The sequence below is a fragment of the Benincasa hispida genome, unplaced genomic scaffold, assembly GCF_027475165.1.
Source record: "Benincasa hispida cultivar pf3 unplaced genomic scaffold, pf3_genome.v1.1 HicScf677, whole genome shotgun sequence".
Taxonomy (NCBI): Eukaryota; Viridiplantae; Streptophyta; class Magnoliopsida; order Cucurbitales; family Cucurbitaceae; genus Benincasa; species Benincasa hispida.
Window position 1 is genome coordinate 36965 of NW_028326797.1, and position 13322 is coordinate 50286.

Sequence of the window (13322 nt, forward strand, 5' to 3'; positions counted from 1 at the left end):
TCAATCCATGGAATTGAAGTAATCTATATCCTCCACATCAATTAATAAGGTTTTGTCCACATTGGCCCTTGTCTTCTCCCTTCCCATCATACCCAATTCATTGTAATGGACCAATGTCACCTTCACAGCATCCATGTCATTCTCAAACTCCACCTCCTTGTACACTGTCTCTAAAGTACCAATATGAATGTTCCCCACAAAATTATTCTTCAAGTACCTATTACGTAGTAATCCAGTTACTTTAACCCTCCTCACAACTACTGGATTAGGTGCCACCACAATCCCGTCACCAATAGGAACTCTTCTTTAGTGAATGTTACAATTGTACCATTCAAATCGAATATCATTGCATCCTTCCTATCATCTTCAACCTCCCTCAATGGAATGTAATGAACCAATGGACTATTGAAGATAATGTTTATGTCCACGAATCGTTCAAATACCGTCTTTCTGAAGAGGGCAAGCTGGGTGGGAGTAAGCTTCTCTTTTAGTATCTTGTTAGACGACCCAATGTGAGAGGATAGGCTGGTCGCTTGGCCTGGGAAACAATCCTGGGGAGGAATCTTGAATTTTCTAGCCATACTGCATAGAACAACAAAAAACAGGGGTAAATAATAATTTTGTTCAATACTCGATACACGATGCACAATACAAGATACTCAATTTCTCGATACTTGATACATGCTACATGGTCTCCCTTACTCGCTACATTACAAGTGACTAAATGGTCAATTATCGAGCATTCGGTTTGATTTTCCACCTTCATGCATTATTCAACTCAAACCCTAAATTCTAGACGGTCTGAAATAATAAAAATATGAAAATAGAAATGAAACAAATTCAAAGTCCAGCCAAACATGCAAGATATGAAAACAAAAAAGAAAACCATGTCGATTTAGTATCCAGTAACATGCAAGCGCGTATCGAGGAAATTGATGCAGAGATAGTCAAGTTTCAAGTGAATGATGTCAAAATGCAAACAAGGAGAAGAATTTTATCTCATGTAGAGATAGTTGAGTTTCGACTGTAGAGGTGTTTTCGTCGATGGATATGCAATCAAACGAACAGAGAGAATAGTCCGAGCTTATCGGAAGTGGTGAAATATTGTACTTCAAATGCCTTGAAATGAGTTAAGAATTCAAATAAATCAAGTATAAAGTAATTGAGTATCGAGTATAATGTGGATATGATCAAGTATACATGTGACGATTGCAGCCGTATCGAGTGACCATAAAGCTGGGTATTGAGTGACTGTGTATTGAAGAACATGTGACAAGTAATCGGGTAACGAGTAACGAGCCATCAAGGATCAAGTAAATTCGTATTGGCAGGTGCGCAGGGTGCATCTCAAGGACGAATTGGTAAAATCACATGTTTATGACGTAAGCAAAATGCCACTTTCCATTACTTTCTCTACAGGTGACCATTTTTCATTTGGACCTCTCAGATGAGGTCATCTATACAAAAAATCCCCTAATGTGCGCAATTAATTTTTAAAATTAATGTTAAATATGTTTGGTTTATAAACTTTGAAAGTTTCTATAATAGATCTTTTAATTTTAACATTATGATATCCCTTGATCTCAAAATATTACTCTTCAATATGGTGCCTCTTTAAGTTCATGATTATTTGATCAGATCTTAATTTTTATATATATATTTTTTTTAACTCATAGCTAATTTAGGTTTCTTGGATTCTTATACCTATTTAGAGATACACAAGTCTTCATCTCAAAACAAATTTATTTTATAAATATTGTGAAGTCTATTGATTTTTCTAACGTGGATCTTCAACATTAAAGCTCATGAACTTTCAATGCAATATCTAATCTAGGTCTAAGAACTTCTGGTCGATATAAAATCTTAATATGTGTCTTTAAATATTTATGTTTTTGTCGTTTTTCTTTCCTTTTTTCTTTCTTTCTTTTTTTTTTTTTTAAGGGCGGTGTCTAACAATGTTATTAGACTTTACAGAAACGTCTAATAAATTAGCATAAATTAATTAAAACTGTAAAACACATATTATAAAAGATCCTATATTTCTTAGAAGTTATTATATAAGAATCCTATATTCATTAAAAGTTTAAAAATATTCTATTAAACACAGTCTTAAAATGTGTATGGAACGGACTTATAATAAAAAATATATATATAGTAAAAAAAAAAAAAAACCCTATTTAACTATGAATCAAAATTTCGATTCCTTTAATTGTGATAATAAAAACCAATACATTTAAAAAAAAAAAAAAAAAAAAAAACTGAAGTTAGGGTTTTTCAATTGTTTACACCCTTATCTATCACCTCCTCAATAGGGGGCTTTGAGATTATTACGATCATTTTTGTCACATTGTGAACAACTCTTATATATGATTTAATCATTGGACTGCTATTAGATATAGAAAAAAAAATAAATCAGAATATTTATAAATATAGTAAAATTTTACCGTTTATCACAGATAAATGGTGATATTTTACTATTATTGATAAATATTGTCAAAAGTTTTATCATTTAAAATAATTTATCATATTCAACAAATTAAATATATTAAAATAAAACCATAAATTCGTTTTATGATTGGATAAAAAGCATGTTTTGTTACACAAAATTTTCAAAATATTCCCAAATTGACCCTTAATTTGGGTATTTATTTGTGGTATTGACACTGATATACAGGCCAAAAATGAAGGTCTTCAGCAATGTAATGTAATATGCAAAAGGAGTAAATTTTACAAAGAGATAATAAAAAGATTTATCCAAGATTTGATGGAAGATGGCGATAATATCTAATAATAATAATAATAATAATATATTACTGAAACAGTAATTTTCAATATAAAATTTACAATTTCAATATAAATATTAAATTTAGTTCGTTTTAAATAATAAAATAAAAAGTGAGATTTTTTCCACGGAAGTCTGAATCTCCGAACAGAGATTTTTTCACCACAACTTCCTAAAACAGAGAATGGGGCAAGGACGATTGGATTAAAAATCTCCATAGAGATAGAGATGGAGAGTACATCGTTGCACAGTCCCGATCCCGTTGTCATCCCTCTTTAGACATGTAATGTAATATGCAAAAGGGTAAAATTTAGAAAGGGATAATAAAAAGATCTATCCAAGATTTGATGGAAGATGGCGAGAACCAATGAGATTCGTTCAACAATTTTCCTTCAAACTTCAACCACACAAAACAAAAGGTGGGTCCAATGGGCATCTTACAGTTTTCTGTTTCTTCTGTACCTATTTTTTGTAACATTTATTTGCTCATATTACTTGATAACACACTAGAATTATTGTCAACTATTTTTAATTTTATAGCCATTTAGGTTTCATTGGGTAATTTTTTACATTTTACTTTTTATTTTTTAAAATTAGGTTTATTTTCTCACAATTTTCCGCTCATGATTTTTATATTTTTTTATGTAAGCATTTGAATTCTTAGTTATGTTCAAAAACAAAATAAATTGTTTAAAACTATTTTTAAGGACCGTTTAGTTATCATTTTGTTTTTGTTTTTTACGCTCCGTTTGGTAATCATTTCGGTTTTTATTTTTTGTTTTTGGAAATTAACCTTATTCCCTCCCCATTTCTTAAAATGATTTGTTTCTTTCTTAAGTACAATGGTTGAATTCTTAGCCAAATTCCAAAAACAAAAACAAGTTTTGAAAACCTACTTTCTTTAGTTTTCAAATTTTGACTTTGTTTTTTAAACCACTAGTAAAAGTAGATAAGAAATTTGAAGGTGGAAGTAATGTTTGCAGACTTAATTTTCAAAAACAAAAAATCAAATGGTTACCAAACGGAACTTTAGTTTTTGAAAATTAAGCTTACAAACACCCCTTCTACCTCTAGATTTCTTGTTTTATTATCTACTTTCTACCAATATCTATAAAAATCAAGCGAAAAATTTGAAAACTGAAAAAAAAAAAATATCTTTTAAAAACTTACTTTTGTTTATTTTGGTTAAAAAATAAACTCTTATATTTTAAGAAGATGCAAACCATAGTTAAAAAAATGAGAGAATATATGCATTATCTTCAAAACTAAAAAATAAATCACGAAATTGTTACGAAACGAGGACTTAATTTTCAAAATTTTCCTTTGATTTTGACAACACTCATAAAACGTAGACAACAAACCATACAAAAAACCAATAGATTGAATATTTGATTTTCAAAAACAAAAAATCATATCAATATCAAACGAGACATTAGTTTTCAAACACATGCATATATTTTGAAACCGATTCTAAGAAATAGATAGTGAATCCAACCATATATCTAATCATATCATCATTAAATAGAACCTAAATTTGATGTTTTATCTTTTAACCCTAAACTTATCTCCCAAGATTTTTTGCATTTCATTATCAAGAACATAGGGCACCACGGTGTGAAATGATGAATGTTGCACTCACCATATAGTACAAGTAGGGGACCTATATTTAATGTTATTGGTTGTTAATTTTTTGTCGCAACGATTTACAAAACAAACTGAACATGTGCTGTTAGGATACTCTACATGGCATAGGGAAATTGAAACACCATCAAGTCCTGATCTTGTTAATCAACAGGGACACAATATCTGTAGCTTTTAACTAATATTTGAGAAAAATAATGGAAAGTAAACACTCTAAGCCACAAAATTAAAAAGCTGCAATGTGAAATATAACAAATACTTTTCAATGGTGTGGTTTCGTTCTATTGATGACATGAAATTTTCCAAGAAGGTTGCCTTCATGTGGTCAATCTCCAATGACCGAGTTTGACCTTTCTTGGGCTTTTCATACTTCAAACGTCCTATTCTAGCTCCCCAAACCACAAATTTATTTTTCTATTATCTTTTTCATAATGTGTGGTGTTAAAAATTAACTAAACAACATGTCTATGTTCTCCCTATCCATTACTAACATCAACATAAAGAGTGAAACCGCGATACTTGCATGCATCAAATATTACTAATGTGGATACAGTTTTAATAATAACTAATTATTTACTTTTAGTTCAAAAAGTCTAAAGGGTTCATCTATTAATTTTAATATTTCCAAATTATTTGTTTAAATAAACATCATATCAAACTTATACTTTTATCAATTTAACGTCTAAACTTTTTGGTGGGACAACACCCATCTAAACTATCTTCACCATGGTTTATGACATTGTTCATTGTCCATTTCAAGTATAACCATCATGGTTTTGCTTTTCATTTCACCAAAAATGTTACATACCATTGGAGATAGTTGTCCTTATTACCCATGGTCATCCTGTTAATCTAGCCAATCTAATACTTTGTTGCTTTTCCAATACTTTCATTCCTGAATTAATTTAGGTTCTATTTGGTAACCATTTCGTTTTTTTTAATATCCATGAGTATCTAAGTTAGATTGCATGGGTACAAGAGGAACATTTCTTTCAACATTCACAAACACAGTTTCAAAAACATTATTGGAATGCTTTGAATTTGTTTGTTGGCGCTTCGAACATCCAACAGTTTCAACCTATTCAAAATTTGTATTTAGCATATTTATTTTTTTGTAGTTATTTATAATTATGACCTTAGGGTTTAGAGTAATATGCTATATAAACTCTCTAACCCTAAAGACGTCGTCTGGTGAATTAAGAAAACATTCTCTCTAATAATACTGTTCTTCCTCTCCTTCGTGGACATAGCTAATACACCGTTAATGAACCATTTATATCTGTGTATTGATTTTTTTTTTTACGTTTTTTGTATTATTTAATTGTCGATTACGTAACAAGTTGAATTCTTAGCCAAATAATAGAAATAAAAACAACCTTTTAAAAGCTACTTCTTTAGATTTCAAATTTTCACTTGATTTTTTAAACCATTGATAAAAAGTAGATAGTAACGAAAGAAATTTGGATGTTGAAATAGTATCTATAGCCTTAATTTTAAAAAAAAAAAAAATTAAATGGTTACCAAACGAGGCCTTAGACTCTCAATTAAGGTTTTGTGAAAATTGTACGCATGCATCAATTCTAATAATCATCTATTTTATTCATCAAATACTTCAAGAAATCTACCGACCTCATAAGTGTAAGAATTGAATGCATGAATGATTTCAAATGTAATGTTAATAAATGATCAAAATGGATTACCTTGAAATAATGGATATAAGGAAAACAATTTTAAAATATTTGCAAATATGGAAATGTTGACCAGTCAACTTGTTTTTCTTTGCTTTCTTCCTTTTTTAAATTTTCTTTCTTTTTCTCCCATTTTTCTTATTTTCTTTCCTTTTTCTAATTTTTTTTTTCCTTTCTCCAATTTTTTTGTTTTTTATTTTCTTTCCTTTCTTCCATTTCTCCGATTTTTTATGTCTTTTTATTTTCTTTCCTTTCTCTGGTAATTTTATTTTATTTTTATTTTTTATTTAAAAAATGTTTTGAACCTAAGACTTGAAACTACCTAATTCATAAGTGACTTAATACCAACAAGCCATCATCAAGTTTGAATATTATAACAAAATGTTAAATATAAATAGCAAATGAAAACGGATTTGAAAGAAACTACTAATTTTAGTCCTCAAATTTGCACCATTATTTTCATAAGCATTTCATAAAAGTTTGAAATAAGAAACGATTGTAGTTATTAAACAAGTTTATTTTTCAAACAATGAGAAATGAGAACGTTATCAAACAGACCAATAGTTTTTTTTTTTTCTTTTATAGGACTTTAGGAATATGAAGTTTATTGTATTAAACTTTGAAAAATGACATAAATAGCTTAAAATAAAAGGAACAAATTGAAATATTTGTGTATTTGTGTATTGAAAATATCAATTATTAATGACATGAGTGATAGAACTTAGATATATATCAGTCATAATCATGTATTAATGATATCAACATAGGTAGATATCAGTGCTAGAAGTTTATTATTCATAAAATTCTATTATTGATAATCATGATAAAAGTTTCTCAATAATAGTCATTCATTGCTTTGAGTGTTAATCTTTCAAAATTGATAGTCGTCGCTAATGAAAGTTTATCAGTGATAGTCACTAATATTTTCTATCATTAATAGCTTAATCTTTGATAATTTTCTTTCACAGTTAATAGCCACTTATTAAAATCTATTATTGATAGCCAATTTAGTGAATTTAATTAATTAATAAAGTTGAATCTTGAACTAAAGTGTAACTAGGATGCCTCGAAGGTATCACTAATAACATATTATTAGTGATAGAAGTCATCAATGACGACACGCTATTTGATGGTAAAAATGAATGATAGAAGTTATCTCTGATTGCATGTTATCACTGATGGAAGCTATCACCGATAATCAAGATATAAGTGATGTCAGTGATACTAGTGATAGAACTTGGGTGATATCCATATATCGATGATATCAATTATATAAAAAGTTAATTCCATTTTATGAAAGTCTATCATTGATAACCATTGCAAAAAGTTATCGGTGGTAGTAACTGATAGAGGCTATTAGTGATATTCACTAATAGAAGCTATTAGTGATATGAATTAGGTATATAACAATTAAATGAATAATATTAATGATATTGGTGATATGACTTAGGTAAACATCAGTGATAGTCACTTATAGACTTCTCATTGATAGCTGCTATCAATGATAGATTTCATTTTAAGAAAACCATAACAAGAAGTGTGAAATGATGGGTTACATGTGGACTCTTTAGTAATTTACCAATATGGTTATCACTAATAATTACTATCAATGATATCTGGTGCTAATTTTGGGTCATATCCCTAATATATTTATTCTTATGCTACTTATTTTTATTATTATTTTGAGTCTGATTGTTATTTGTACAACCAACCCTAAAATAATTTAGAAGGTTGATTGAAATAAAAATATATTTCACACAATATTTTTCAAACTAAGTTTGGAGAAGTGTGTTAATTGATACATTTATAAAAGTTCATGGTTTGAATGGATACAAATATTAGTTTAAAGATTAAATTGGTATAACCTCCAAAGTTTTGGATTCTAAATTAAGACTTTCTCTAAATATTTTTTATATTTTTTTCTTTCATATTTTTCATAATCAATTAGTATGGAAATTTATTATTTTTTCTTCCTCGATTTTTCTTAAACTTGAGACTTCAACAAATTTTGTAGTATTGAGTTATTGATATTTTATACCTTGTCCAAGGTCACTTTTCCTTTCAGTACAAACTAGTGTCACTTTATATATATGTTTTGGGTGTGTCTATATATATTGTTGGGCTTTGATCTCAAGAGGATCACCAACACAGTCCCAAATGTGAATCACACATTCAAAAAACTGTGAAAGAAGCCCACTTAGTAAGCCTTGGCCTGAGCATTGCTTTCAGTGGATGGAAAGAAAGGTTGAGAAGCAACCACGACGAGAAGTTGAACCTTTTATACGTGAGTGGACGAGATGGCATGCAGAGATATTCATCTGCTTGTTCTCGCTTAAATGGTAAACATTCTCACATTTTCCTCTTACACTAACTCACAGAGAATGAAATAACTCTGTAAGAAAAACTCTCTCTACTGGTTGTCTTTTTGTTGCATGGAAGGGAAAAACGAGCAAGAGGAAAGGAGATAAGTAGATGATGATGGAGAGGGAGAAGAATATACAAAAGGAGATTAACTTGGTTCGACCACACAAAGCCTACATCCGCAGGAAGAAAATTTTTTGAAGAAAAATCACAGATGAGTACAGTATATGGTTTCTGTTTTAGCCTCTCTATTTAAAAAAAAAAAAATTACTGAGAGCTCTCTTTTATAGCTAAGGGAGATCAGTTTAAATTAGTCAGGAATAACATAAAACTGATATAAAAAAATAAAGAGTCGTTGGATTTAGATCTTCAAATCTCCAACCTAAATCCAACACTATGATTTCTTCAAGTATCTTCCGATTCTTACTGACTTCATCCTTTTTCAGGTAAATAGAAGCCTATAAGCTCGAAGTACTTGTGGAGTTTAAGCTTCGACACTGGCTTGGTGAGCATGTCGGCTGGATTCTCAAAGGTATCAACTTTTAATATCTTTATCTCTCCATTCTCAATTTTATCTCGTATGAAGTGATATTTTACATCAACATGCTTGGTTCTACTATGATATTGTGGTTTTTTGGAGAGGTGAATGGTACTCTAATTATCATGGTGGATACTAACTACTGCTCGAAATCCGAGATCATTCACTAGTTCTTTAAGCCTCTATTAATGTGATGTATTCTGCCTCTGTTTTTTATAAAGCTACTACATATTGTAGGGTATCTTTATAACTAATTAGATTCCCTCTACTAGGAATATGTACCCAGATAGAGACTTCCTTTTGTCATTATCCCCATCAAAGTCTGAGTCAACATAGCCAAATAGGTCTAAATCTGATTCAGCTGGTGTCTGATAGGATATCTTAGCATTCTTTGAGCATATGAGATACCTTAGTATCCATTTGATGGCCTCTCAGTGCCTTCTTCCAAGGTTAAACATATATCTGCTCACAAAGCTAGCTGCATAGGATAAGTAAGGTCTTCTTGAGACCATTAAGTACATCAAGCTACCCACAACTTGACTATATCAAAAATTTCTCCATCTACTTCTTGTGTTCTAGGTCACTGTCATTAGGGGAATTAGCTTATGAAAGCTTGAAATGTTGAGCTATAGGCATATTAACAGGTCTTTTTTCATTTAGGTTGAACCTTTTGATTAGCATCTCACAATAGGATGTTTAATTGATGTTTAGGATAGATTAACCAATCTCTAGTAATGTCAATCCCTAGTATCGTCCTTGATTCCCCCAAGTCCTTCATGTCAAACTCTTTACTTAGAAGGCTTTTCACATGAATTAGATCTGTCTTAGAGCTTCCTGCAATGAGCATATCATCACATACAAGATTAAGTATACCTTTCCTTTATAGGTAGTGGAGTTAACAAAAGCACACATGTTATGAGAGCTTCTTTGGAAACCCAAGTTGGTTATATAGTCATTAAATCTTATGTACCAACATCTTGGTGACTGCTTAAGGTCATAAATTGACTTTTTCGATAGGCAGTACAAGTCTTGTTTCCTTTTTACTTCATAACCTTGAGGCTGCTGCATATGAATTCTATTCTAGATGACCATGTAGGAATGTAGTTTTCATATCTAGTTGATCCAATTTCAAGTCATTTTCCACCATTGGTGATAAGAGAAGTCTAATGGTAGTGTGCTTTACAACAAGGGATAATATTTTTGTGTAGTCAATCCCCTGTCTCTGTGTGAAACCATTAGCAACAAGTCTTTCCTTGTATCTAGGTTTTTTATCTTTAGAGATACCCTTCTTTAGCTTAAAGATCCACTTAAAGGCAATTGGTTTGCATCCTTTAGATAGAGGAGCTAGGGTCCAAGTGTTTGACCTTTATAGATTCAATTTCCTCATTCATAACCTCAATCCATTTCCTGACCTCTTAGCCACTCACAACCTCTTCAAAAGTAGTTGGTTCTCGATCATTTGGAGCTACAATGTCATTCAACACAAGATTTATATAGTTTGTGTTAGCATATCCGGTTGGAGGAATAATATTTCTTCTCTGTTTGTCCCTTGCAAGGGAATATTGACTCAGATTAGGTTGACTCTCAACACTTTCAACATGTTATTTGATGTGCCCTTTGTCTCTTCTATATCATTGATAGGATCTTCTGAAGTAGGGGTGTTTCTGGCATTCTCCACCTTAAATCTAGTCATATAGGTTGTTGTCTCTTCCTTTGAACTCTCCCCCTTTTGCATAAACTTTTCACTTTCTCTAAATGTCACATCCCTACTGATTATAAACTTCTTCTCAGTAGGGTGCCAAAGTTTAAAACCCTTCACTCCTTCAACAAACTAATAAACACGTACTTAATGGCTCTAGCCTTGAGTTTCCCCTAACTTTGATGTGCATACCCAACATAACCAAACACCCTGAGGTCATTTAGACTAGAGGGTGTTTGGACCATTTTTCTTTAAGTGTTGGGAAATCAAGGGAGGTGTGAGGACTTCTATTCAGAGTATACAATGAATAGGCAGTTGTTTCAACTCAGAACTTCTCTTCAAGGATCGCATCTAACAAAAGGCACTTAACTCTCTCTATGATAGTCCTGTTTAGTCTTTCAGCTACCCCATTCCGTTGGAGAGTGTGTCTCCTTATCTTGTGCCTTGTAATGCCATGTTCTCTGCAAAAAGAGTTGAAATCCTCTCCACGAAACTTCAAGCCATTTTCAGTTCTAAGATATTTTATTTCTTTTGCTGTCTGATTTTCTATCATTAGTTTCCATTCTTTAAATTTTCCAAAAACTTAGTCCTTAGTTTTAAGAAAATACAACCAGCTTTTCCTTGAAAAATCATCAGTGAAAGACGAAATGTACCTTGAGCCACTTAGGCTTGTAGTTGAAGTTAGCCCCCATAAATTTGAGTGGATATAGTCTAGGATACCCTTAGTTATATGTTGGGCTTTGATGAAGGAATGTCTCTTTGCTTTTCCCAACACACAATGCTCATTGGATGATAGCTTGCTATTGATCTCTTTAGGTAAAATTCCTTGTTTAGATAGGGCTTCAAGGCCTTTAGATCTTATATGAGACAACCTCTTGTGTCATAAGTCTGCCTCTATCAATTCAGAAGTAATTACTGCATTGGCTTCATTTAACAATTCCACTCCTCTAACAATGAATAGATCATTGATCTTTTCTCCCAGTAATCCTACCTTAAAGTCCTTCAAGACTTCTAAACAGTCACCTTTACCCCTGTATTCATGGCCTAGGGAGTCAAGCATACCAGGGAAATTATATTCATTTTAAGATTTGGAACATGCCTCACATTTCTAAGGAGTACCACAGTTACATTTTTTAGTCTTAGTGAAACGGATCTAATCCCAATGATTTGGAAAGCCTTATTGTTTCCTATGTACACTGACTCTCCACTGACTCCTCTATAAGTGTTGAACCAAGGCTTGAAAGGTGTCATGTAGTAGGTGCATCCGGAGTCAAGCACCCAGTCATGTTTTCCCAAAGGATTCACCAAATTAGCTTAGTCTTGAGTAGAAGCAAAGGCATCAAAGTAGATGAAATAACCTGAAATAATAGATGCTTCAAGCTATTTACCTTTGGCATCATTCTTTTTTTTTTTTGGTTCTTTCTTTTTAAAATGAAGTAGTCTTGAATTATATGACCTTTATTCTTGCAGGACTTGCATCTCAATTTCTGTTTAGCTTTCTTATCTTTATTTTGTTGTTGTTTTCCATTTTTTCATTGGTTAGACTAAGGTTTATTTTTAACAAACAAACCTTCTCCACTGGATTGCTCCCTTTTTGAGGATTGTATTTCCATTTATCTGGTTTTAAGGGCTAAAATAATAGTATCAGTTGTGACAAAATCTCTGCCATATTTCAGTGCATGACTTCTCTATAAGCTTCAGGTAGGGAGTTAAGAAGTACAAACGCTTCATTCTCTTCACCAGGTTTTTCCTCAAGACTTTTAAATTCTGTAACAAGTTTCTCGTATTCATCTAAATTGTCTGACAAAGGCTTGGAAGGATCCATCTTCAAGATAAAAAAAACTTTTCCCTTAGATACATTTTATTAGGGAGGTCTTTCTTAACATATAATTCATCAAGTTTTATCTAGATTCTATATGTTGTATGTTCTTCAATAATTTGCCTCAGGACACTGTCACTCAGATTCAAAATGAGTGTTCCATAAGCTATTGAATCCATGTCTTCCTTTTCTTGTGCAGTCATCGTTTCTGGGAGCTTTGATGGATTCAAATGGGCCTTGAGAGCCTTTTGCTGACCAAGCAAGCCTCTGATTTTGTCTTCCACAAGGCAAATTCACCCTTACCATTGAACTTTTCAATCTCCACTTTAGCTACTGCCATCTCGAGTAAGAAACAGAATCTTGAACTTCTAAGATTTACTTTCTTATTGATACAACAACGTTGATACCATTTTTGTTGGCCTTTTATCTCAGAAGGAACACCAACATAGGCCCAAATGTAAATCATGTTGGGTTTATTGTCCTAAAACTCTTAGTTTGTAAACAATAAACTCATTCTATAAATCGAAAAAGTTATTATCAAATATATGAATTGCTTATTTTGTTTTTAGAAATAACTCCAATAAACTAACAGAACTATGACTATTATATAAGTACTTGAACTTTATGTGGAGACATAAGAATGGATTAGGTTCGAGTAAATAGTCAAAATGATCTATAGTATACGAACAAGGTTGAGTGCCTTATTCTGGTAATACTATTGGATGTGACCTACTCTGCAGTTGTTATAAGAAGTTGTAAAGTGCTACAGACAAAGTGACCCTGATTCGTACATG

At 31.5% G+C, this 13322-nt stretch overlaps 1 protein-coding gene and 1 long non-coding RNA gene across 3 annotated transcripts; one reads left to right on the forward strand and one right to left on the reverse strand.

The window, feature by feature from the left end:
- On the reverse strand, positions 1 to 581 carry LOC150030028 (uncharacterized). The gene is made up of 2 exons (XM_090310145.1): positions 329 to 581; positions 1 to 260 (listed from the first exon to the last, which is right to left on the reverse strand). Exons 1-2 carry the CDS (start codon positions 579 to 581, stop codon positions 1 to 3), a joined length of 513 nt encoding a protein of 170 aa, XP_090166271.1.
- A 7834-nt stretch (positions 582 to 8415) lies between these two features.
- LOC150030029 (uncharacterized) lies at positions 8416 to 13072 on the forward strand. Of its 2 annotated transcripts, XR_016527203.1 has the most exons (3): positions 8418 to 9004; positions 12386 to 12452; positions 12728 to 13072. It is a non-coding gene; the product is annotated as an uncharacterized LOC150030029 (long non-coding RNA). The 2 variants fall into 2 exon arrangements; XR_016527202.1 differs by lacking the exon at positions 12386 to 12452 and having other exon boundaries at positions 8416 to 9004.
- Positions 13073 to 13322: the final 250 nt, after the last annotated feature.

Coding starts and splice junctions, on each gene's coding strand:
- LOC150030028 (XM_090310145.1), bottom strand. CDS start 581: ATGGCTAGAAAATTCAAGATTCCTCCCCAGGATTGTTTCCCAGGCCAA. Junction 261..328: donor AATGATATTCGATTTGAATG/GTACAATTGTAA, acceptor CACCTAATCCAG/TAGTTGTGAGGAGGGTTAAA.